This window comes from Eremomyces bilateralis, assembly GCF_010015585.1.
Source record: "Eremomyces bilateralis CBS 781.70 unplaced genomic scaffold P152scaffold_37, whole genome shotgun sequence".
Lineage (NCBI taxonomy): Eukaryota > Fungi > Ascomycota > Dothideomycetes > Eremomycetales > Eremomycetaceae > Eremomyces > Eremomyces bilateralis.
In genome coordinates this window covers 67,965-92,871 of record NW_022985103.1, presented here as the reverse complement: position 1 = coordinate 92,871, position 24,907 = coordinate 67,965, and the positions used below count along the sequence as shown (strand labels likewise).

Sequence of the window (24,907 nt, the reverse complement as noted above, 5' to 3'; positions counted from 1 at the left end):
GCAGCGTCTTGCCCTACTATGCCTTACAACACACTACCCTACCGACCTGTTCCTTCCTTCCTTCCTTCCTTCCTTCCTTCCTTCCTTCCTTCCTTAGAATTATCGAAACCCCCATATGTAATATTCCGTACCGGATATACATGCCGACCAACCGGGGATTACTCCTGCGAATTGCTATGGAAGCACTAGCACCTGTAGTTGCTGTGTACGTGTACCGTGGTTAAGGTACTGGTATAATTCCTCTGATTGATTCATTCATATTTGCTGTGCCTGTGATCGAAGACTGGGATAGTAATGGCCCTCCCTGCCTCCACTTGCATTCATACTCTGCATTATTAGACGACACACCAATAGTTACCAGCAACGCAGTTAGGAACTAGTAGCATTTACTTCAGAAATTACTCTGGTGATAAGTAGAGTGCCAAACTGCTAAACTGAGGCTTGGAATGTTATTACATCTGATCGGCTTGTGTACCTCCTACAGTAGTCAAGTCAATTCAATCATACCTTAATAATATCATCATCATTGTTTTCACCAATTCTATCCCTCCTTGCCCTCACCGCATTTACTTCCCTTTCAACTCGAGTATTCATACCCCCCCTCCTGAGCCTCCTCACTCTCATCCCGATTCTCCCCTCAGTTTCCTTTATCCTCCAGCTCACTTCTTACGGAGGATCATTCCCGGCGCCCGGTTCAATTCCGAATCGGACTGCCACCTTCGACTGCGACCTTGAGTCCGACCATTTGACCAGCAAGAAGCAGCAATCAAGAATCTGACCGCCACCGTCCCAGTACGTAACATGCATTGGAAACCAGTAATCCATTTATTCACAATCCACATCCCTTCCGTAGTTCCGCTAGCTGACCAGCATCCCGACCAGATCCCGACCAGCATCCTGCCCATCCATCGTCTAACAACCCAACATTTCTCCTTCCGAAATCCGACGATACCCAGTTCCATACTGCTCCTATTTCCTGTCTTCGGCTCCTGCAAACTTGTCTTACGAAATCCGCGAAATTCTCCATTCCAACTTCCTCTTTCACTTTCACCTTCCTCCTCCGTGCTTGTCGCACTCCTCGACACCTTCGCCACGCTCCACTTCGCCTCGTCTCGATTCCCTGTCTGGGATCGCTCCACCCCTCCAGACCCACGCTCCCGGGTTCGCCTTATGTAGCTGGGCTTCCACAACACCACCACCACTGTCGCAAACACCACACCACGCCTACCACACATACCCACCACACCCACCACCACTTCGCAAGTAGAAAGTTGTCGGTCATGGCCGTTGTGGCTGGCATGGGTGCGAGAGGGTAGAGAAAGTCCGTTATTAGGGAAGGTGTCATCATGGAATTCATTGTAAGCGCTCCAATTACCCACAGACTCCGGAATCCTTACACCGGCTCCTTGACGCCTTACCTGACGCTGCCCACTCCGACGTCACTTCACTCTGTCCTGTACGGCAATGGGAGCCAAATCGAAGCAATTACTAACAATGTGCCTTCCATCAGCTCTCCCTCGCACATTTCTGCGAGGTTCACGGTCCCACATCCATCCTCTGTACCCAGGTTGACAAAGTCTCCTGCAACGCCTCCCACCCTTGTCGGACTCCTTCTTCTGGAAAACTTTCCAAGTCGTCGTCCTTCTCGACTCAGAACAGCTCCGGCGAGGAGCCCACCTCTGCGAGACCCGATCCAAATCCTTCCCTCGATTCTCCTCTTCAGACCCCACCGACCAGCCCTCGATGGGCCGGAAGTGGTTCGCAGGATCCCTACTTCGGTGTTCCAGGAGGGCATCTTGGCTACGGCCAACTGGGAAATCCCGCGGATGACTGCGATGAATGCGAGAATTGCACGTTCCTCGTTTCCAAAGACATGAGCCAGCGTCTCCCGGACGGTGCTCCTGGGAGCCCGACGAAAGACGGCAAGGGTCGCCATGGCGCACCCATCTTGCGTACGAAGCAGAGAATTCAAGTCGGGGACATACAGTTCCGCTCCTCCGATGATGACGACGACGATACCACCGTCCGGGCGCCCGTCAACCGCAGCTTGCAGGCGAAGAATGCCCATATCCATCCTCAGCTCGCCTCTGTCTACTCAGGGAAGCTGACACCGTCTCCACCGAGCGCTAATAGTTCCATGGCCTCGTCTCCGCTGAATCTTCCGAAGACCTCGAGCCCGTATCCTATGCATACCCACACGCTCACGTACATCACGACGCGCCAGCCGTCCACCGCCGCCAGCTATTCGCTCCTCCGCCGCACATGCATCCGCTCCCTCTCGACCGAGAATCTTCCGCGCGGCTCTCCATCCGGCCCGATCCTCTTCGGGGACCCGATCGCCGGGTACGCCATCGCCTACGTGTTCAAGCTGCGGGATCCACGCGCCCGTGGACGGTATCGAACCTATGCGTTGCTAGGCTTGGGGGTGAAGGATAGCTGGAAGGTCACCAAGGTCTATGTGGAGCTCGTGCGCATGTTCGAGAACATCGCGAGCAAGATCATCGCCATGACCGATAGGGTGCTGGAGAAGGAGAGCCAGAAAGTGGAATTGGCGTCTGCGAAAGCGAATGCAAACAGGTCGGATTTGCTGAAGCACACGGCGAACGGCGCTTCCAGGCCTAATGCCGCGTCCGAAGCATCTAGACAGCCTACGGCCGGTGGGAGTTCCGCGCCTTCGAGCACGGCGGCTACCGTCGCCGCAGCAACACGCAATTTCACGCCGGTCTCATCCTTCCTTTCCGCGAAAATGGTCGATCCGGACGGTCACCCGCGCGGGTCGAGAGATCCAAGAGATGCGGGCCGGAGCAAATGCCTGGCGGAAATCGTGGGGAATCCCAACTTTTTCGTAGACCTGCATGCGCAGTTCTGCTTGATTCTGAGTGAGCTGATCAAGGAGTTTGAGGGGCGATGACGATACGACTACGAGGCTGGAACGGGTTCGCACGAAGCCGGCGTGCTTGGGACCGGGCAGTTTACACGACATTAATAGACACGAATGGCGTTCACGGCTTGCACCGATACGCTGGATTTCCTTTCTTTGGGATGTTGAGATACCCGTCTTACCAAGGACATTTTTCTAGGGGGTTCCGGCAAGCTTCGGCAGTGTGTCGGCGTGAACTCAACGCCTTCGTTCGCGGGCTTGAGGTCATGACGCCTTGCACGGCGATTCGGTAATTGGAGGCGTTTCATTGGGGTATGGCTAATAGGAGGGTTTGATTTGATGCCAATTGGCTTTCGGACGCGTCTCGTCAGGTTAGAGCGATGCGTCTTCGGGACACCGGCAGTGTGCATGTATATTATAAGCAGAGTGGTTTGAGCAGATGGGAATCCAATCGTTCGAATGAACTGTCGAGTTGTCAAAGTATGGAGGAGAAGCTTTTTCCTATCTAGATTCCAGGACCCGTAGCCAGAAACGCCCAATAATGCTACTAACCCTCTACCGTGCTGCGCCGGGACCGATGGAGTGGGATGTCAACTCCGTCTCATGTGCTGGTCGTCGTTCTCCTTGTTGTCCCCTCTCGCCTCCTCAATCGTGATATCCAGTCCCCGCTCCTTGAGCGCCACCTGTATTCATTAAATCGGTAAGTATTGAACGCGGCGCATCCGGAGCGATGGAGGCAACGTACGCCGAGACACTTCCGGTATTCCTGGAAAAGTGGCGCGCACTCATCGGTGGTCGCGGTGCCTCGAAGGAATTCTAAAAACGAATCCATTAGGTGTATTCTATGCATATTGCTATCCTCTAAAGAAAACCACGGAAGAGGTAGATGTGAAGCGTGGACGTACTCTCGGTGTACCATTTCAGAAAGCAATTGTCATATCGCCTGGAGACTGGGTTAGATCACGGCTGGCACGCCTCAGGGCATTGTGGTAAAAATAATTCTTACTCCTTGATCTCATTGCATTCGGGAGCCAGAGATGCGGACATGGCGCGAATGCGGGTGGCAGACTTAGCTTACACGGTCGAGATGAGATGTTGAGTGCTTGAGTTGACGTTGGTGGTGGAACTTGGAGGGTCGAATGTTTCCACTCCAATTCTTATCGATAAGACGGCAAAACTCAACATCAATCATAAAACTTGCAGATTTCCTCCCTTACCCGCTGATCTTATAACCCCAACCAGCTTTACTCGCGTCTATCACTACAGTAATAACTACAGCGACGAGAAAACTCTCGATATCCAAGTATTCCGTTACATACGACTGCATATCGGCGTCACATTTCCTCTTGCCCACGAAATGACCCGAAATCCCATCACGCAATAACCAACGCCATGTCCGATATCCCGCCCGACTTTGCGACTCTCCAGCCCTCCATTCAATCCGCTCTTCTCTCCGTCACACGCACCAGCGGCACCCTTGCTGCCACCGATATCCCCTTTCAGCGAAGTCTCGATCCCTCTTTCGGGCGCGCGCTCACCTCGCAAAATGCGCGGTTGCGATCGCTCGGCGAACGCCTCATCCGGGTTGCTCAAGGCGATGCAGCACCAGCTGAGCCGTCTGGGCAAGGGTCAGGGAAAAAAGGCGCGGGAATACTAGGGAGCGGTGAGGAGGAGGATGCCGAAGCTGTGGACGTGATCGACCGGAACTGGAGAGGGGTGGTGGACGTGCTCGATGGCCTGCTCGAGAAGGCGGACTCCACGCTGGATGAATTTTCCGGCGTCGTCAAGAGGATGGATCCGGAATCTCAGTCGCCGGCACCGCCCAAGGGCAAAACTCAGACACGCAACACCTACCGCTTGCAGGATATCACGAAGCCACAGGAGCTCTTCGAGGCCGCACCAACCAACGACGAGACTGCCCCGTGGAAGCCATTGCTGCACACCAAGCCACACGCGGTTGTGCCGCTTGACCAAAGTCTCGTCACTGTCGCCAACGATGACGGCCTGGAGCAGTACCAGCATCCCTACCAAACGGAGATCGAGCAATACGACTACCCGGAATGGGTTTACCAAAACACCGACCCGCAACCGTACCATCCGTTCGAAAGCACCACGGCGACGTTTGTGGATACTCCGGAAGCAGTAGATGAGATGCTCCAAGAACTGAAGCAGGCAAAGGAGATTGCCATTGACTTGGAGCATCACGATGCCAGGACGTACATCGGATTGGTATCGCTGATGCAAATCAGCACGAGGGACAAGGACTGGGTTGTGGATACGCTGAAACCATGGAGAAGGAAGCTACAAGTGCTGAACGAGGTGTTTACGGACCCCAAGATCTTGAAGGTCCTGCACGGTGCCTACATGGACGTGGTGTGGCTGCAGAGGGATTTAGGACTCTATCTTGTAGGGCTCTTCGACACCCACCACGCAAGCCGGGTCCTTGGATACGCAGGAGGCAGTCTGGCCTTCCTGCTGCAAAAGTTCGTCAACTTTAACGCACAGAAACAATATCAGATGGCCGACTGGCGAATCCGGCCGCTGCCCACCGAAATGTTCGACTACGCCCGCTCCGACACGCATTTCCTTCTCTACATCTTCGACCACATCCGTAATGAGCTCGTCGCGCGCGACAGCGACCCCCCGTTCGCGTCAGAGCACATGCACGGGGTCCTGGAGAAATCCAAGGCCACCGCCCTCAACCGGTACGAATATCCGTCCGCCGACCCGGCCACCGGCCTCGGCACCGTGGGGTGGTTCAAGCTCATCGCGCGCACGCCTGCGCTCCTCGACCGGCAGCAGTTCAGCGTGTTCCGCCGCGTGCACGCATGGCGCGACCGCGTGGCGCGCGAGGAGGACGAGAGCACGAATTGGGTGCTGGCGAATCATGGGTTGTTCAGCATTGCGCGGGCGATGCCAACGACGAAGCAGCAGCTGTGGAAGATGATCGGGACGGTTAGCCCCGTGATGAGACAGAGGGGGGATGAGCTCGTGGAGGTGGTGCGGGTGGCGAAGGAGCAGGGCAAGAATGGGCCGGAGATGGTGGAGGTGTTGAAGAAGATGGAGGGACTGCTACCTAAGAAATTCGAGAGGGACATGGCGTCGAAATTCGCTAGAGGCCCGTCGACGGCGGAGACGCTTCGAGAGATTCGGAATGGAGTGGCGAACGGAACGACCCCTTCGGACGCGACGACTACAGCGACGACGGTTCCCGATCCAGCACTACAAAAGTTCAATCCTGCTACATGGGCCGCCGACTCGTTACGCGGGTTGATGTCACGATTTTGGGGCGGGTCTTTGGGCCAGATACCAACTCCAATGGGCGTCAAAGGCCACCAGAAACGCGACCAGTTATCTCACAACGTGTCCTTGTCCCTACCGCTTCCACCTCTCACTGCGGAAGTGTTCTCAGACTTCGATCAGCTCGAAGGACCCTCCCAGCCAGCCGAACCTCCCGCGCATTCGTTCGTTCCCGCCTCTTCCCGCCCTGAAGCCAAGGCCGACGACATCTTCGTCATCAAGCAACTGGGCATGCACAAAGCCGGCAAGAAGCGCAAGAGCGAGGCGATCTCCTCCGATCCCGCGCTCCCCGAATCCGGCGGCCCTGCGCCCGCCCCGGACGCCTTCGTCGACGGGATCGAGGAGGTGCATGTCACCGACACGGACGACAGCGATGCGGGGCGACGGTTCCGCGGCGAGATGCGGGCGGCGGAGAAGGGGCGGAAGCGCGAGCGGAAGAGGCAGAAGAAGGCGGAGAAGCAACGCAGGAGTGACGTCGAGCCGGCGGGGGATGGGGAGGCGGTGGAGACGGCTCCCGAGCCGTTTGACTATGCAAGTGCGCCGAGCGTGCTGCATCCGGCAGGGCAGCCGGAACAGAGTGGGAAGAAGGCGATGAATCCATTCAGGAAGGGATTGGATGCCCCAAGGGGGAAGGGGAGGAGAATGAACCCAGATGGTATCAGTGGGACATGGAAAGGGTGAAAATAAGGTGGTCTCGAGACTCGAGAATGCCCTACCGATTCATCCTCGCCATGGTCGAGTTTCTGTAGTACCGCGCAAATGGCTCTGCCATCCAACATGAGGAACACAATGTAAAAACATCAGATGCCTTCAAAACCTCATTGACAAACGTATCAATCCCCCAGATGCTTTGGTGGTCAGTTTGAAATCATCTGCCTAGCACCAATTGCCACATGTCCGATTCCACGATGCGTGGCCAGCAGCTCACCCAGATCAGAAATAGAAGACCCCATAATCCCATTCCCAGCAGTCAGCAGTGAGCAGTGAGCATGCAGATACGCAACATCTGATTTTCTGGTCCGACTCATCAGATCCAACTGAAGGTGGAGGATGGGTCCCGCTTTCCTTTTACACGTGTCTCCACCCATAGAAACGGTTGAGAAGTAAAATGATTAAAATCTATTTATTCACCCAGAAAGGAACGCCTCTTCCGCCCCTTTGTGCCTCTCGAATGAACGTCGTGATAACCCGACCCGTTGAGCTGGTGCATTGGTGATTTGACGGTTCCTGCATGGACTCTGGATTCCAGAATGCCACCCAGGCCACGCCCGGACCAAAACCGCATTCTATTTGAGAGCCTGGAATCTGGATTATGGATCCTCTCAACATTCTCGCTCTATCGATCCACATGAAAACTCTCCTGGCCTCCACCAGACCGCAGCAGTACTCCGTATTGGTGCAGCACCGACGCCACCGACTCCTTGCGTTTGACCGGCTGATCGCGGACGATGTTGACCGAATTGGTACTAGCCTGATCTGCTTTTGCCAGGTGGTGATACGGTCGCTCAGGAACGAATAACGATGTCTTTGAGGGCAGAGCGGCTTCTGTGGGTCGACCGTCAATGAGCGTCGGTCCTTTGTTTATGTGAAGCAGAAATAGGGCACAACTGTGTAATAAATAATATTATCCAATAACCAATTAGTGGATAGAGGATATGGCTAACTGGATTAGGACAAATTTGAGGCTGTGTCGTTGCAGTTTGTATAAACTCAACAAAGCACAGCAACCGCAGTATTAAATTCAGGGGTGAAGCTGGTCTGAGTGATATGGGGTGTTTGGAGCAGATGTCCCTGGACTCTGGGCCTTGGGGTACGTCAAGATGTGAATTGTGAAAAGATCTGATGGGACAAAGCCGAGAAGGGACAAGCACTTGTGCCGCGAGTTTCAGAAGTCTGGCTTGGAGGCGATGAAACGTGCTTCATGGCCATCACAGGACAAATTGGCCTACCTTCCGTCCTCTAAGCTCCAGGGCGTCCGGTTTTGCCTGTGGTTCAAGCCAGCTGAATATCTGCTGGGGGCCCCGTAAATAATATTGCTTTTCCCGCGGAGCAACTCATAGAGTCTAGATCTGGATTTTGGAGCCCATTCGTAAAAGCCATGGCTCAACTTCCCGGTCACTGGGGCATGGACTTCATTCTGGGACTCAGGATACGTACATTTACGAGCTATGGCGCCTCGGGTTTGGCTCCAAGGGATACGGATGTAGCGAAGTCTGCGAAGCCCGAAACCATTGGAGATTTGATGGGTTTCTCCTGCTGCCGCTTTCCACGGATTCAGATTTCAAGAGGCGCATGCAACGAATAGGGCTGCCAGAGAACTTTATAAAGTGTAACCATTACCTTTGCTTGTGATGTTGTGTAATATCAGTCAGCCTGGTATTCTATTTACAGGACAGGCAAAGTCCGGAGTCCGCAAGAAACGGTTCGAAACAGTTAGACTGTCCAACGGGGTGAGATGGAGTCCTAACTCAAAAGTTCTGGTTGGATTGGATCATGAATGGTCGAGACGCTGTGGCGGGGTGAAATGGGTGCTCAAGGTTCTTCTGTCCGTAACGGACAGGGCGAACAGAAAAACAATGATAATAATTGAAACGATGGGGTTGATGATCAGATCCAGATGATTGGAGAAGCAGTTGAATTGATGCTAATATTTAACCGTTTCATGGTTGAGGAGTGCGATCATCCACTATCCCGCGACCAGCGCCTCGGCCGGACTCAACTCTCATCATCTGATTACCCCAGTGGCCCAGTTTACACCTGTAACTCCGTACAGTGGACACTGGACAGTATTAAGGAAATCTTCTGACGGATCGTCTGTTTAGTATTTTTTACTGAGTGTTATTTACTGGGTACAGACACACACAGTGTGGCAGTGAGTGTGGCACGGATAAATTGCACCCACGCAGACTTCATCTCCGCGGCCCCCTGTCCCAGCGGAGAGTTCTGGTACAAGTGATATCTACCCCCGCGGCCCTCACAGAATGATGCTTATGCCTTATGCCCTTAATGCTGTTACATTATGCGTACAGAGAACCTCACACACTTGACGTTCCTGAGTTAGTATTGTTCTTTTTGTCCAATCATCAAACCGCGAGGGATACAATAATGTACCATCCGTCGTATTGATTGTTGGTATGGATTGGCATCATCACCTGCCTTCCGACGTCCATTCACATTTCACTGCCTCTCCCCTTGCAAGCGCCAGTGCTCTCCCCACTTTTTATTGGGATCTGATTGGCGTGATAGGCCATTTCCCTTGGCATCTGGACTTAACCGTGCCTGGCATGCCGCGTCGAAGGAATCAAACAAGGAAAGTGCCTTGGTCTCCCTGCGGTTCCTTGCAATCTTGGCCTCAATTCCCCCCAATTCCCCCCCAATTCCCCTAATTGCCAATTCCTCGCCGCCAGTCTCTAAGTCTGACAGTACCCCTGTCCCAGTCTGTTCCCGTCCAACTCCTCACCAAAGACACCGAGACGCCGAGACACACGCACAAGTCACTGTCACGCCTCCTCTCTCCGCTTCCTTCCAGTGCCTATCCATCTCTCGCTATCCTGCGTCATTTCCACCTCTTCCACACCACCGACTCCTCATTCTACCATTCCCTCTCTTCCATATTTCCATCCAGACGCTCGTTATCGTGCATCCGTCATTCATTTTTATCCATCTCCCTCGAGAATCCATCCCTAGTGTCGTTGTCGAATCTCCATCGTTCGGGTTGGGCCCTTGGTCGAGAAAGGGGTCAATCTCGTTTGGCCCTAACACCACCCGGACCTCTGAAACACCACGTCGGCTGAATTGCATTCCATTTCCAGTCTCTTCCACGGTCCACTTCAACGGAATCCATCTCGACTTCATCTCGACTTCTCATCGTCTCCTCCTGTTTCCGAAAAGGAATAGGTCAAGTTAGACAGTCGTCGACGTCCTCAGATACCCATCTCGTCCGTCGCTGGTCGCCTACTGCCGGACTTCCCAGACTTCCCTCGATACCCACGAGCACCTCTGCGCCAGCCACACAAAGTTTGGTCGACCGAACCAGACTTCGTTGACCCTGACTATACGACAGCCACCGATTCAAGCTGTCGATATCCTTTTCACGACTACGGGTCGTTGAATATTTCGACGTCGACATTTGTCTAGGAAAGGCCCGATCGACTCCGTGGCCCTCTTTTCAAAGAATACCACGGTAGCGAGGGATCGGATCGCTGGTCTCGCCGTGTAAGGTCGCAGTGGATTGAGTCCAAGTACAAAAGGTATATCGCTCCATCTCCTTGTCCCAAAGCTTCCACTGCCACTACACAGCATGCTAATCATGGATGGTTCATCAGTTGACTGGCCAAGTTGTCCAAGCTGGATCAACCACCGTGCCTGTAGTGCATTTCCGCTCTACCTGACTCCCCCATTTTACTCGACATCCCTCCCAGAACATACGAGACTCCCACAACTAGCATCCAACATGTCATCGTCATCAAGACAGCGAGTCGGCATGGCGGCCTTCGTATTTCTTTCCCTTCTGACTGTTGCATCCGCACAAAAGGTGGAAACAGCCTCAACGACCGTTAAAATGCAAGCTCTTACCATGGATGGCTGTTATGCGACGCCAGAGCCCTTGACCGATCATGGCCCCTACACTTTCCAAACTAGCGGCAACTGTCAGCCCATCTGCTATCAGTTCAATAAGCCAGTTATGGCTCTCAGCGATGGTTCGAACTGTTGGTGTGGAGATCTGCTACCACAGGAAGACGCGAAGACGGACAACACGAGTTGCAACACTCCCTGCAACGGCTTCCCAGATGATATGTGTAAGTAGACGAGTCAACCGTCTCATCCCATCCAGTTTTCCTTATCGTAATTGGGATAGAACGCTAATCGAGATTCGTAGGTGGTGGTAACGGCTACTGGAGTGTCTACCTCACGGGTATCACCAAGAACCAAATCGCTCATTTCGATGCGAACAATCCAGGTGATCCTGCCGCCTCTCGTCGACCCGGATCTAGTACCGGGGTCATCACCGTGGGTGGTTCCACCGTCGTTGTCACTCAAGAGCCGACGGCGGACCCCGAAAAATCCAAAGGAAGTTCTCCTTCCAAGGTCGGGATCGCCGTGGGCGTCGTGGTCGGTGTCTTGGCCATCGCTGGTATCATCGGCGGCGTATTCTTCTTCCTCCGTCAACGTAGGAGGAGGGAACTCGAGGAAGAACATAAGCGACAAGCCGCTGTCAGCGATTTCGTGAAAAATGGACGCTCCCACGGCAGCCAGAGTGGCAGCTCCGGTGATTCGAGGCTGGATCCGGAAGCGGTGATGCATCGCAGGATGAGCGACGGAAGCATTGCGGACAATCAAGACTACAGCCGAAGGATCCTGAAAGTGACGAACCCCGACGACGGACGGTAGACACGGCAGTCAGCTCAGCAATGACCATCGTCCTTGATGTCTTGCTCGCTGCGTCCAGAACTCGGTATTCCTCATCGGTTCTGGGCTATCCCTTGTTTCCTTTCAGCGACAATTAATCATGGTCTCCGGCCAGCATGTTGCCTCCTCTTGGTTGGATCGAATGGTCTGCGATACCCTTTCGACCCTTCACGGTCCAATCCGCACGTTGGCCGCGTTCATTTTTCCCGCCCCATAGATCCCGGCCACGCCCCCTTTCTCCTTTAGCGTTCCACTGGCGTTTTCGCAGTCGCATCGTTCCGAAACAAATGGTCCATGTCTCTCCCTCTTGTCGATTCGCTCCTTTTGGAGGATTCTGGGAATCCTTCATTTCCCTAACGCTCCTTAACGATGAATATACATTCGGCTCGCCCACCTTCCCTTACTGGTTGGGCAATATTTTGGACCTTGGACATCGCCTGGTGGAGGCGATGGGGTTTTGGCGTCGTGAGTGGCAGAGCATCTCTTGAGTGGATTAGGAAACCATGCCGTCACCTTGTCCGCATGGAAAGAACCCCTGGGGACAATTGTGTTGGATGGGTGATTTGGAAATCTAAGAGGAAGATCGAGAGGATTTTCCTGGATATGCGCTGTCCATTTGATGACGAGGCGGATTTGACCTGCCTCCAAGGCGGCATTGGATTTTCTTTGATTTTCTTGATGTATGGGATTGGCATCTGTAGAATATGGAAATGCAAATGACCTCGTGCTTCAACATTCATACAATGATTCATCCCTTCCGTGCCAGGAAATGCCATCACGTCGTCTTCACTCTTTAGGAGTGGGTTAAATGCGATAATAAGAGTTGAAAATAAAAGCTCCTCCCACAGTATGAGCAGTATCAACGCGTGAGATGCATTCGTATTTATTTCGTTCTGTGTTGCTGGCCCAGAGTGTGGGGAAAACTAGGGAGCCAATGGAAGCCAAGCCAAAAAGCTCACCAGTGAATTGAAGCTTTCCAACTTCACCTTGCATGTAACTATCCAAGTCCAATTGCACCCCAAAATTGCCTTAACAGATCTCGTCCAGTCCCATCTAACGACGAAAACTCCTTCTAATCCCGTCTTCCTCTTTAATCCCACCCCCATCCTATCCTGTCCTCGAATTCCGAGCCCCAATGCCAGCCTATGCGTCCTCGCCGCGTCCCTTCCTCCTCCCCCCTTCGCTCCCCATATGTCTGGATTCCTGACACCCTCCTCACCGAGGCCTTCCACCGCTTCCTCCGCACCTCCAGCGCCCTTCCCGCCCCGTCCTCGTGTCGCAGCGCTCCCCGCGCGTGCTCCGGCGTCCCTCCTGCACCAGCCCTTTGCTCCCGCCGCCATGGTAGCAACGTCCCTGGTCCGCTCGAGGCGAATCGACGGCTGGCGCGGAGGCGGATGGGCGCGACGGTCGAGGCATATAGCGACGGGGGCGCACCGATAGAGTGGGCGTGGGGCGGCGGGTTGGGTCTCGGTGGGTGGAATGGACGGTCACTTGGGTTGGACGCGAGGGTGCCGACGATGGGGGAGTTGATGTGGGAGGCTCCAAAGACGAACGAAAGGGAACGGTATAGAAGAGAGCCAGGCGAGGACGTGAGCCGTCATGATGCTGCGCACGCTGGTAAGTGTAGGGCACTTTTTTAACCCCTATCAGGGTGACGAGGCTAACGAAGGAGCAGATAGAGATACATCTATGCCGCAATGCAATCGGTTAGAACCCTCCTCACCATCCTTAATTTCCGCTTTATCTCGGGAATGGCTTTCACCGACTCCACGTAGCCAATGCTTTGAGGAGCTTGCCTCCTTATCTGGCACTATCCGACAACTGGACCGGATACGGCAGTCCTATACGACCACGGACTTAGACAACGACGCTTTCTCGCACTTGATATTCCAGTGCTTGAGCAGAGAACAACAGGCTGGTGCCGTGGCTTGGCAAATTTTCAATCCCGATTTTCTCAAGGACGTGGATATTGTCGCGACCGTGGTGCAACGGACCGGCGTGGACGAGCGGTCGGCATTTTTTCGCCTCGTCATGGCTGGAGTGCGGCACCGGCATCTCAAGTCCGCTATCAAAGCGCATGCCGGCAGAGAATACGAAATTCCAGCGCTGTTCGGTCGGATTGAAGAGCTGTGGACTCGAGTGTGCTCACCCACCCCGAACGTTCCTGGCGACACCGAGTCACTTGAAAGCGCATCCACGTTGCCACTCTGGACATATGACTCACTAACATACAAGCCGAAGCCCTCCACGGACAGGGTTTCCGAACGGATACCATTATGGAAGGACGTAGCACAGGCAATTCTTAAGCGTCTACGACAACGAGATGTCGCCCCCCATGAGCTCGAGAACTGGCGATCTCTCGTGATTCGACTGCACCGAACCCTCTGGCTCGATTCCGAGATCGATGAGACCTTTACCCCCGCCATGACTGTAATGGACTTGCTCCGGAAACTGCCAGGCATGGGCAAGGGGTCATCCGATTCTGCAGGTCACTCGGCCTTCACGGAGCAAAACATTGCACAAATCCTTTTAGACCTACGGCCATCGGTTGACACGGACTTCTGCACCTCATTCAGCGACCATCTACATACGTCGGATGGGCCGACGAAGACCAAGCAGGCCATCGTGGACAAATGGATTGGCGTTCTCAAAATTGCGGACATGCAGTCACAGACTTTCTGTTCCATCAACTGGAGTGCCGTCCTCTGTGTCGCCGCGCAACATCTAGATCCATTGGACGTTGTGATACATCGGAACGGGATAGATGATTCCACACTTTGCCGGATTCTAATCCATCGATGGGCATCTTCGTGTGGTGTTTGTCTCAACCACGCTCAAGAACTGGAGGATACGTTTCTCCGCTCCTGTCAAGCCGCCGCCGAGGAAGTAGGCTCGCCGCCTCACCTCCCTTACAGGTTACTTCTCCTGGCGGTGAAGAGTTGCGGGATTATTCAGGCACATATGATGTCGGACGTTTTCACGCTTGTCCTGCGCACTCAGGGAACCTCGATCTTCTTCCAGCTACTCGGCGACGTCAGACGTAGCGGTATCGCGGTCCATCACGATCAGGTGGCATCTGTCCTTAGCCGAGCGGGTTGGTATGAATCCAGCGGAAAGGCTGGCGTTTCCATCTTGAAGTACTGGACGGAGTACTTAACCGCCATGATTCAAAACGGTTGCCATAGTGACCAGGTTTTCAACATCGTACGGTATAGAAACTACAGTGTGGCTAGTCTTGCCCCACCTGGCGCTACTGGACTTGCTGAACACTTGGGTGCGACGAACAACTCAGGCCGTCCCTCAACGACCAACAAGAGTCAAGGAACCCAGATTGCGCGTCAGGACTTCACCCCAGAGTATGTGCAACTTATGCACGACATCGCATGGCCGTTCGCCACCGTCAGCAAATATCCCTACCGAGTCCGACTCCGCAACGTCTTCTACTGCTGTCAAATCCTCCAGCGCCGCAACATCCCCATCCAACCTTCCCTGGCCCGCGCCTTGATCCACATCGCGGTCCACGAGCAACTGGCACGTATGCGCCCCGTCAGCCTCTCCATGCAACGCTACATCGCCGCCCTCATCTCTAATATCGAAGGGGAGGCGCAGGCGGTGGAGTTCCTGGCCTCCCTCGCGCCGTACAGCGACAAGTTGGCACGGATGCGGAATTTTCTCGAGCGCATGGAGAGCGGGCGGTTCCGGCGGCTTGTGGCGCAGGGCCGGCTCGATGGGCTGCCCACGGAGTATCTACAGTATATCCTGAAGAAACGTATCCTAGGCGGCAAAATGGATACGTCGAGGAGGTGGAATGATCGGAGGGATGGCGTGACTGTGGGGAATCTTAGTCGGAAACGGTATGGGATACGGATGCATTTCCGCCGCAGTACTATATAGAAGGTAGTATATTACTCCTAAATATGGTCATATCCAATGCTCAGTCTTCCTTGAAAGTCAAGTGTATTGCTCTGGGTAATAGCCGTTGCTCCTTGTTCCTTTCCTAGAATATAGGTCCCTATCTTTCACCATAGACTTCCAACCTAACCCCGTTCAATCGCTGTGTGGTGCCCAAGCTTTCAAACGTCAAAGTCACTGACCTCCCTCATGGCCGCGCAATCATTTAGTATCCCAAATGTGGTGATGATAAGCACGTCGACGAGTAAGCTTCGAGATGTCACATGGTCCCCTTAAAGAATATTGCATACACTCCGTTTCGGTGGATGTTACAAAGGCTATGAATCCGGTTCCTAATACGGGTCTGGTCTAGTTGAGGACCGAACTTCTCTCTCCCCTATATTTTAGCCGTCTCTTCTGAAGGTCCCATTTCGATGAATCTTCTGGCGTGGGAACCGGACGAAGAAGTCGGATCCCGGGACATCCCAAGCTGTATATACCCGAATACTGCTGGTGCTGTGGCATTCGCTCGGTCGTACAACAGCCAATTATAAACTCCAGTGTGGGTACTTGGTAGCATTCAGTCTATTCAGTGGTCTTTCCCGACATTAGCAAAGAGCTTCAAGTGCAATGGCTCCAATTAAAACCCGAATGTATCAAATGTACGGTTGTTAATTTTCCGCCTCTAATTTATGAATGGACGAATTCGTCAAACATTCATAAACGTTGACCACAAGCGCAGGACAGCATATCAACAATTTCTATGAGTGAAGCATTCAGAATATTTTCTCCTTTATTGCAGCTTTGCTGTTCAAAGCGAACTCTCATTTCTCAGGTAATGGATTCCGATCGGCATTTGGCTCAACGACTACGGACTACCCCAGTTGCATACCATAAGATCGATTTTTAAAAAAAACATGTGGCCCAGAACAAGTCATGTTGGATGATCCCTTGATCAGCGATAGCGGCCACAGCCGACCGAAGGCCTAGATTGAAGATTGCATTGGAATTTATTTTCCCGTCATGATTCCCTCATTTCCTTACTGTTGGACTTGCCTCCAGCGCCTCTACAGGTACTAATTATGTGCGGAACAGTCGTTCCCGAGGAATCAATCGATTCGTTAAGTGGGCTGGGGCGGACTCAACAGAACCGTTTTCGAATCGAAGATGATGCACGGAAGCACAGACTTTCGGTTGGAGGGGGAGTATGTCAAAGTAAGGCATCGTCTGATCGGATCACTGAAGGATTCCATTCGCGAGAGATAAAAGATCCCATACTCGGTGCCGAGCGATCCAAAACTCCGAAGAGACTGAAACGCCGGGACCGGAGTCCATCAGCCGGTAGACCGGCACCGAGTTTGGATCGGATTTCCCCGAAAAGGGATTCCTCCACACTTCCGGAGGTGCACACACAAGACGGGATGGTTGATGGCAGGACCTCGAATTTCTGGCGATGGTGCCGGAGGCGACCCCGATAGGCCGATAACGGGATATATCTAGTGCAGAAGTCCTAAGAAGAAATTCTCCAATTGGCTCAATCGTACTTCCCGTCGACGGAAATATTCCGTAGAATTCCGGTCCGGAGCCTCTAGGTAATCTTTGATCTTAATTAATTAATTGCTAGACTATCCGAACAGCAGTCCCGGCCGGAACGTACAAACCGGGGGCAGGTACCGAAAACGGCGCCGGTGAGGCTGAAATGGAAGCTTTTGGCCACTCACAAACTTTTTGTTACCAATTCTCCCTTTATTTCTTTCTTCCTGTCACTCCATAAACTAAATTCGCTGCTGTATCAGATATTCAGATGGTACCGGACTATAGTCCATTCCGCCACTAGCCACTCCACCAAATCGCCACTTTTATCGATGCGACCGTCGTCGTCGCCGATCAAGTTCGGATATCATATCGATTTCAGAGTCCAGGTCCTTGGCCAAGTCTTAGCCATGCTTAACTGCCAATATTAAGCACACACGCCAAGTCTGTGGGTAGGCTTAAAAGCAAAAGCTACAAGTTCTACAGACGTTCTAACGACATGCTATAGTGTCCCGTACATAATTCAGGCTGGACAGTCATACACCATCGACATCAGGCGTTTCGTACCGGTACCGTAGGTAGTCTGTACCAGATACCTCAACCCCGTTGCCATGTGGAACCCTCCGCTGTCTCATCCCCGGCCCGTGCGACAGTGCCGCAATCGGACAATCATCAGCTTCAATCATTCGCATGTCTCGCAAGCCTAGGGATCTAAAATGCGGTCGGGTGGCGAACGCCGCCTCTGTCGACCTAGACAAAATGAAGTCTTCACGTTTAGGTTTTCTTTCCCGGAAGGGAATCCGGGGGATGGAACCCGGGAGAACGCCTCCAGCGTGGCCACCCGGTCTCCATCCGTGCCACTTATATCGACCGCATGCCTCTCCATTTCGGCTGAATCTTTAACTCTCACGCATCCCACACGATTATCAGTGCCGTAAGCGCACCTGAGCTATCTGGTGGTATCTTGGTTGTTTCTCCGTTCCCTGTTCGGACTGGATCTCGATTTCTGGCGAGATGGCAGACACCGTACGTTTACGACTCCCAAATAATTTCTTGAAAACACTAGGCTAATGGACATCAGTTCGCTGGCGAGAAACATGACCCGAGTCTCATCATTGGCAACGGCGATCTAATGAGGCGTCCGAGCTCTGATGTGATCGAGCCTCCTCCACAGTACGACGAAAAGGTGGCAGAGGAGAGCGAATACGACGTTCAAGACAAGGACCTTCCCACCGAGGAGGATCTACGCACGCTTCGACGAGTTTCCGAACGTATCCCTTTTAAGGTGTATACAGTTGCCTTCGTCGAGCTTGTCGAGCGTCTTTCATATTACGGCACAGTTCAGGTATGCCTTCGCCCGAGGATTCAATAGCAATGAAGCGCTGAATAAATTACCAGGTGTTCGTCAATTTCATCCAGCAGCCGAATCCAGGGACAGATACTGGACGAGCGCTCAATCCTAGCGATGAACAGGCGCAACCAGGTGCCTTAGGCCTAGGGCAACGGGCGTCGACCGGCCTCACGACTTTCAATAGTGTATGTCATTCAATTCATCAACTAACTGCCAAGCGCTAACATATATTAGTTCTGGGTATACGTTGTTCCCCTGTTCGGTGCCTGGGTTGCAGATACCTATCTCGGACGCTTCCGGACTATCTGGATTTCGGCGCTCGTGGCTATCGTCGGCCATATTATCTTGACCGCCTCTGCGGCGCCATCTGTCATGGCAACTCCAAACTCTGCGCTTGGGTGTTTCATTGTTGGCGTGATCATCATGGGAATCGGGACCGGTGGTTTCAAACCGAATATTTCTCCTCTCATTGCAGAGCAGATCCCTCTTGAGGGATTAAGAGTCAAGACACTGAAATCTGGGGAGCGCGTCATCGTTGACCCTGCAGTTACGACGTCGAGCGTATATCATTGGTTCTACTTCGCCATCAACATCGGTGCCATTGTTGGCCAAATCTCTATGGTTTACGCCGAGAGATATGTCGGATTTTGGCTGTCTTTTTTCATTCCCACGGCCATGTTTATCACCACGCTGCCAGTGCTCTTCTTCTGCAAGAAGATGTACAAATTAACTCCTCCAGAGGGCAGCGTATTGGGACCCGCCACCAAACTCTTGATCAGGGGCACGAAGGGACGATGGCATCTGAACCCATGGGCAACCTACAAGCATATGCACGACGGTACCTTCTGGAACAGTCTGAAACCGTCAAGTGTCCCAATGGAAGGACGCCCTTCTTGGTACACTTTTGACGATGCTTGGTGAGTTGATCTTGAACAACATTTTTTATTTCTCATACTGACTTGTTAGGGTTGATGAGGTTGCTCGTGGATTTGCCGCATGCAGCGTATTCCTGTGGATGCCGCTCTACTGGATCACCTATAACCAGATCAACAACAACCTGACATCCCAAGCCGCTGTCATGGCATTACACGGCGTACCCAACGATATCATTGCGAACCTTAACCCTTTCGCTCTTATTATCTTCATCCCTATCTGCAACGCCTTCCTCTATCCGGGTCTACGGAAGGTTGGAATCAACTTTACTCCGATTAAGAAGATCACTGCTGGATTCTGGGTCGGTTCTATGGCGATGATCTGGGCATGCGTGCTACAAGTATATATGTGAGTTTCCTCCTGACTCCCTCTAGTACTTCACACAACTGACAGTACTAGCTACCGCGATTCCGAATGTGGGACCGATGCTACCGGGGAGGGCTGTGCACCGACAAACATCAATGTTTGGGCACAAACTGGAATTTACGTTCTGATTGCCATCTCCGAGATCTTCGCCTCCATCACCTCTTACGAGTATGCCTTTAGCAAGGCCCCGAAGAACATGCGATCTCTTGTCATGGCCTTCAGTCTTTTCATGTCAGCCATCGGCTCCGCTATTGGCGAAGCGTTCATACCATTATCCGAGGATCCGCTGCTTGTGTGGAACTACGGGGCTATGGCGGTGATTTCTGCCATCGCCGGGGTCATATTCTTTTTCTTCTACCGCGATCTTGACCACGCAGAAGATCGTTTGAACATGTTGCCTACTGGAACCGTGGGTCCGAAGGGAAAGGTAGAAGATTTGGAGGGCCAGGCTGCCGTGCCGGTTTCAAAGGAAGTGCGTAGCGATGCGGCTAGCAAGGAGACGGTAGTATGATAGTATGAGACATGCCTGAGTCTATGTAACAATATATGTAACAACATATGTGAGGAATATCGATGAATTCCGTACAGAACTTGCTTCTTCGACCACATTATATTGTGAACATCGCCGATGAAATATAACCAGTCTCTACGGTAGTATGGTTGAGGAACCGGTGGGACATCCTCGCGTATTTGGAATTGCTCCAATTGTGGCTGGTTAAGGAATTGACCATGAAAAGCAGGGAGAACTGCACACTACTCCGTACATTCTTGGAATCCTTGCTATCGTAAGCTTCACCAAGGACCCCGGCAAGGATATCCAGCACGTGATATCCCGAAATATGGCCGACACCGCGTCATCTCACATCGGGAATTCAACATCACCGACAACGGGCAACTTGACATGCAGGTGGATTACATTCCGTAATATAGACGTTCATCGTGCACTCAGTTCCTTCCAAGCATTGGCGTGTACAAGATACAGGAGCAGCCATTCCCCCAAATCACTGAACGCGCTCTTACCAACTTCCTTTCCAACACCATCTTCTGTTCCACGGACTGTCGGGTCTTGAGCAACACAACCCAGGAGCGAATACTATTGTAACCATGAGAATACGAATTCGGGGCCCTGGCGGCGTTTCCACCGTCTCGCTCGACGGTGCGGCGACAGTATCGGATCTCAAGGCTTCAATAACCGAAAAGACGGGCCTAATGTCCTTCACGATCAAGAGCGGATACCCTCCGCAACCACTAGAACTTCCCCTCGATGTCACCACGACGCTAAACAACATCGGCATCAATTTGGACGGCGAGCAGCTTATCATCGCTGCTATGGGTGGCAATGTATCGTCCCGCGAGCGACGGCCGGCGTCTCCCTCGAAGAACAAATCGAATACCCTCTCTCAACCCTCCCAACCCCTCGCGCTAGAACGGAAAACAAGAGACGTATCCAATGATCCCCCTGAGCTTCCATTCGACACCCACTCCGGTACCCTCGTCCTTCGGGTTATGCCCGACGATAACTCCTGCCTGTTCCGTGCCATAGGTACAGCGGTCTTCGGAGTCAACCAGGATGCCATGGGCGACCTCCGAAACATGGTTTCGGCTGGAATACAATCACAACCCGAGACATATAGCGAAGCCGTACTCCAACGGAGTCCCGAGGCGTATTGCGACTGGATTCAACATCCGGATTCCTGGGGCGGTGCGATTGAGATGGGGATATTGAGCCAGTCTCTTGGAATCGAAATCTGCAGCGTGAGCGTCCAAGATCAGAGAATTGATCGATTCAACGAAGGAGCACCCCGGAGGTGTGTCCTGGTATACTCCGGGATCCATTACGACGTCATTGCGCTCAACCCGAGCAGTCCTCCGTTCGATAAAGCTGATATGCCGGCGGAGGTTGACATCACGATCTTCGAGGGGTATGATGATGAAGTCCTGATCCGCGCCCAAGAATTATGCCAAGTGCTTCAAAAGAGAGGGTACTTCACTGACACTGCCAAATTCGATATCCAGTGCAATGTATGCAAATGGAAAGGAAATGGGGAGCAAGCAGCAACACAACATGCTACGGAGACAGGTCACATGAATTTCGGAGAGACTTGATGGGACGCTGGATGACGTTCCCATCACTGTTTTGGATTGATATGGTGGATATCCAGGAATTTACGACTTATGGGATTCGACGATACCCTGTATGATTGACAAAGATATCCCTCAATAGAGTGCAGCCATTCTCATTTGCACATACCTTTTCCCCGTGACCGATTCATATCGTTTGGGTCGATCCTTCCCCTAGGTTCCTGGCAGCGCTTCAATTACGGCATCATTATCCGCCGTCGCGAAAAATGGAATGGAATACTGTTCGGGACAGGCCGTTCCGTCTCCGACTTTCTCTGCCGGCGCGACGACACGGTGCACAGTACTCTTCCATCTTCGGTTACTCCATCGCTCCAGCAAGTCACCCACATTGACCAAAACTCCCCCTTGAATTGGCTCTACGGCAAAGAATTTCGCTTCGCTTTGCCCTCGACCTTTCGTTGCCGGATCTTGTATCTCCAAACCGCCCACCGCGTCTTGAAAGAGCAGGGTGAGCGTTCCAAAGTCTGAGTGTGTGTTAATGCGGGATGCGAGCCCCTCCTCCAATGCCTTCCTAGGAATAGGAGGATAGTGCAATAGCCTCAGCTGGAACAAGCTCTGCGAGTGTCGAGTGCTCAGATGGTCTTCTGGAAGATCCAGAGAGATCGCCAAAGCTTGAAGGATCATGTGAACGACGTATCGTAAGTCTAGGAAGAACCCTTCCATGAAATCACGAAAGCTTGGGAGACATTCATTAGGAAGCCAGATGTTAGGCTGATCGCCATCGTCAACATTTCCAGACTCGAAAGACTCTTTCACATCAGGGATGTTCCTCAAGGTTTGAATAGAACCACGATCGAAAACATCCTGCGAAACTTTCTCTAGGCCTGGTTTCGAATATCCCCGATGATGAGGCCCTCCTGGTGGGTGTGGTGCTAGTGCCTTTATGGAGGATGAAAGGTCGAAGAAACGTTTACTCTGATTTGCTGTCAATTAAATTGATCTTGTGTTGGTCGATGTCTGGCAGAGGTAGAGGCATCTGGATCTTACCCATTTGAACGCATCCTTTACCTTCTCAGCATCCACACCATGGTTGACTAAGCACACGAACCCCGTGTTCTGGAATGCATCATCGATGATTTTGGCAATTTCTTTCGGCTGATCTTTTGTTCCCCGCAAGAAGGGTGCAAAGTCCACAACCGGAATCGAGGCTGAAGCCATACCAGTGTGAGAAAGGAGATTTCAGCGCGGAAAGAGGTCGACAGGAATAGACAGGCGCGGAATGCCATACAGCAAGTAATAGGTATGAATTCGCATGGAACCTGGAAGCAATGCGCTGAGCTTGAGATAACCATCCATATTTCCTTCAGGCTCTGAAACTTAGGCACCTCCCACAAGACGATCACCAGCTCTGATGATCCGTCCGATATGCGTCGTACTCAGGCCTTGGTCTAGGATTATATGCGCAACAGGAGGCCCCGTGCTGCCTCTCTGGACAATTACATCCCACCTTGTGGAGCTGCTGCAAGGCATACAGCTTACTCCATTTGTGTCCCAAGTTGTCCTTCTGCGCCATCAGGAGCCCTGCAGGCACATTCAATGCTTCCGAAAATGCATTTTTGTGGCACGGTACATACACGTCCTTGTTAGAACAGAGAAGGCAACATTTCCACAGTACCCTTTGTTGAACCCTTTTAATCCGCCGGTCATGAGAGGTAATGATGACATCATCGCCATATCAATGTCCAGTGTCTAGTAACGATTCAACGCAACAGTATTAGTATCTTGCATCTCAAAACTTGCGAACAGACTAATTCGAATAAACAAAGGATATCAGTATATCTTCTGCAAATATGGCGACGATGCTTGCTTCATCACGAAGGACATCGCTCTCCGCGATCGGCACCAAACCGGCAGGTATCCAGCCTCGTAAGATCGAGGATTTCAAAGCCCTAAGCCATGCAACACGTCTGAACAAGATACCGACACCTAAATCGCTGCTGTGCAAAGTTGAACCTTTGCAGATTCAGGTGGAAGATGCGCAAGATGGCTTTGTCACCGGATTTCTCCACCTCCCCGTCAACTTCGCTCGAAATCGAACTACGGCCCCGAAACAGACGGCGGCGATATTTCTATCCGGAGCTGGAGGAGGGGTCGTCGGTCCTAGCAGCGTCTATCTTGGAATCTCCGACAAACTGGCCAGTTTGGAACGAGGGATCCCTTGTCTTCGACTGGACTACCGCTTCCCAGCGAGGAACTCGTATTGTGCCCGAGACGTCACCGCTGCGATGGACTTGATGAAAGATCTTTACGGGTTGGAACGTTTCATCTTGGTAGGATGGAGCTTCGGAGGTGCACCGGCCTTGACCGTCGCGGGGAAGGATCAACGCGTTGTTGGGTGCGCAACCATAGCAAGTCAGACTGCAGAAACGGACGGAATTCGACAACTTTCCCCTCGGCCCTTGCTGCTGCTTCATGGCACAGCCGATCGAACTCTAGGTCCGAGCTGTTCCGGGAGACTGTACACCATGTATGGACCGGGTGGGCAGAGGACGCTCAAGCTATTTGATGGTGATGATCACGCTCTTACCCAGAACGCAGGTCAGGTTGAGAACATGTTGTGCGACTTCATCACCTCATGCGCTGATCTAAAGGTGGATGACTCAGAGAAGGAGCTGCTTCAGACCAACTTGATTGAAGATGGAGAAAGGTTAGAGAAGATGCAAAGTGCAGGAGATCTTTCAGGAGGAGAAAACTTGCGATGAAGAACAAAATGGAAGCGCAAACTCAGAGCACACAATGCATAGAATACCTTTCTCTTCACAAGATACCACTATCAATAGGTTCAGCATATTGGTGTACAACATGTTTGTGTATTGGTGTCCTAACTAGTGTTAGGTTGTGATATAAAGCAGAATCATGGGTGGAAGAAAACTAGTGGCGGTTAACATAACCATTCCTAATAGGGCATTATCTAATTTTTTTAAGTCTAGTTAGTAGATATATCTTAATACCGTATTCCTCCTATATGAAGTGTCTATCCTACTGATCTGACTGAATTGGATATATATCAAACTTTCCAATCTCAATAATGGCCCTCACCCTCGATGTCCTACCCCAGTAAATGAAAATGAAGTATAAGGGAAATTATACATCTTCAAGGA

At 52.3% G+C, this 24,907-nt stretch overlaps 9 protein-coding genes across 9 annotated transcripts; 7 read left to right on the top strand and 2 right to left on the bottom strand.

Annotated features, from left to right (window-relative positions):
• Positions 1-1,261: 1,261 nt before the first annotated feature.
• P152DRAFT_223853 (uncharacterized protein) lies at positions 1,262-3,197 on the top strand. Its single transcript, XM_033674513.1, has 2 exons — positions 1,262-1,358; positions 1,511-3,197. Exons 1-2 carry the CDS (start codon positions 1,347-1,349, stop codon positions 2,909-2,911), a joined length of 1,413 nt encoding a protein of 470 aa, XP_033529989.1. The 5' UTR covers positions 1,262-1,346; the 3' UTR covers positions 2,912-3,197.
• On the bottom strand, positions 3,193-3,928 carry P152DRAFT_425040 (uncharacterized protein; the record flags this gene model as incomplete). The annotated part of the gene is made up of 4 exons (XM_033677229.1): positions 3,193-3,564; positions 3,627-3,697; positions 3,787-3,824; positions 3,888-3,928. The coding sequence occupies 4 exons, from the start codon at positions 3,926-3,928 to the stop codon at positions 3,472-3,474; spliced, it is 243 nt and encodes an 80-aa protein (XP_033529988.1). The 3' UTR covers positions 3,193-3,471.
• A 153-nt stretch (positions 3,929-4,081) lies between these two features.
• P152DRAFT_462632 (uncharacterized protein) lies at positions 4,082-7,021 on the top strand. Its single transcript, XM_033680388.1, has one exon. The coding sequence runs from the start codon at positions 4,274-4,276 to the stop codon at positions 6,860-6,862; it is 2,589 nt and encodes an 862-aa protein (XP_033529987.1). The 5' UTR covers positions 4,082-4,273; the 3' UTR covers positions 6,863-7,021.
• Positions 7,022-10,742: 3,721 nt separating this feature from the next.
• P152DRAFT_469037 (uncharacterized protein) lies at positions 10,743-11,572 on the top strand (the record flags this gene model as incomplete). The annotated part of the gene is made up of 2 exons (XM_033680864.1): positions 10,743-10,980; positions 11,061-11,572. 2 exons carry the CDS (start codon positions 10,743-10,745, stop codon positions 11,570-11,572), a joined length of 750 nt encoding a protein of 249 aa, XP_033529986.1.
• A 1,163-nt stretch (positions 11,573-12,735) lies between these two features.
• Positions 12,736-15,484, top strand: P152DRAFT_452932 (uncharacterized protein; the record flags this gene model as incomplete). The annotated part of the gene is made up of 2 exons (XM_033678326.1): positions 12,736-13,207; positions 13,266-15,484. 2 exons carry the CDS (start codon positions 12,736-12,738, stop codon positions 15,482-15,484), a joined length of 2,691 nt encoding a protein of 896 aa, XP_033529985.1.
• A 2,544-nt stretch (positions 15,485-18,028) lies between these two features.
• P152DRAFT_452931 (PTR2-domain-containing protein) lies at positions 18,029-20,175 on the top strand (the record flags this gene model as incomplete). The annotated part of the gene is made up of 6 exons (XM_033678325.1): positions 18,029-18,040; positions 18,096-18,359; positions 18,413-18,550; positions 18,600-19,282; positions 19,332-19,646; positions 19,698-20,175. 6 exons carry the CDS (start codon positions 18,029-18,031, stop codon positions 20,173-20,175), a joined length of 1,890 nt encoding a protein of 629 aa, XP_033529984.1.
• Positions 20,176-20,468: 293 nt separating this feature from the next.
• Positions 20,469-21,865, top strand: P152DRAFT_223656 (zinc finger protein). Its single transcript, XM_033674511.1, has one exon. It carries the CDS (start codon positions 20,769-20,771, stop codon positions 21,768-21,770), a length of 1,002 nt encoding a protein of 333 aa, XP_033529983.1. The 5' UTR covers positions 20,469-20,768; the 3' UTR covers positions 21,771-21,865.
• Positions 21,866-21,881: 16 nt separating this feature from the next.
• Positions 21,882-22,964, bottom strand: P152DRAFT_469034 (thymine dioxygenase; the record flags this gene model as incomplete). The annotated part of the gene is made up of 3 exons (XM_033680863.1): positions 21,882-21,953; positions 21,987-22,721; positions 22,794-22,964. The coding sequence occupies 3 exons, from the start codon at positions 22,962-22,964 to the stop codon at positions 21,882-21,884; spliced, it is 978 nt and encodes a 325-aa protein (XP_033529982.1).
• Positions 22,965-23,605: 641 nt separating this feature from the next.
• Positions 23,606-24,508, top strand: P152DRAFT_405639 (alpha/beta-hydrolase; the record flags this gene model as incomplete). Its single annotated transcript, XM_033676825.1, has 1 exon — positions 23,606-24,508. One exon carries the CDS (start codon positions 23,606-23,608, stop codon positions 24,506-24,508), a length of 903 nt encoding a protein of 300 aa, XP_033529981.1.
• Positions 24,509-24,907: the final 399 nt, after the last annotated feature.

What these genes read in the sequence shown, in the direction of transcription:
- P152DRAFT_223656 (XM_033674511.1), top strand. Translation starts at nt 20,769, where the DNA reads ATGAGAATACGAATTCGGGGCCCTGGCGGCGTTTCCACCGTCTCGCTC.
- P152DRAFT_462632 (XM_033680388.1), top strand. Translation starts at nt 4,274, where the DNA reads ATGTCCGATATCCCGCCCGACTTTGCGACTCTCCAGCCCTCCATTCAA.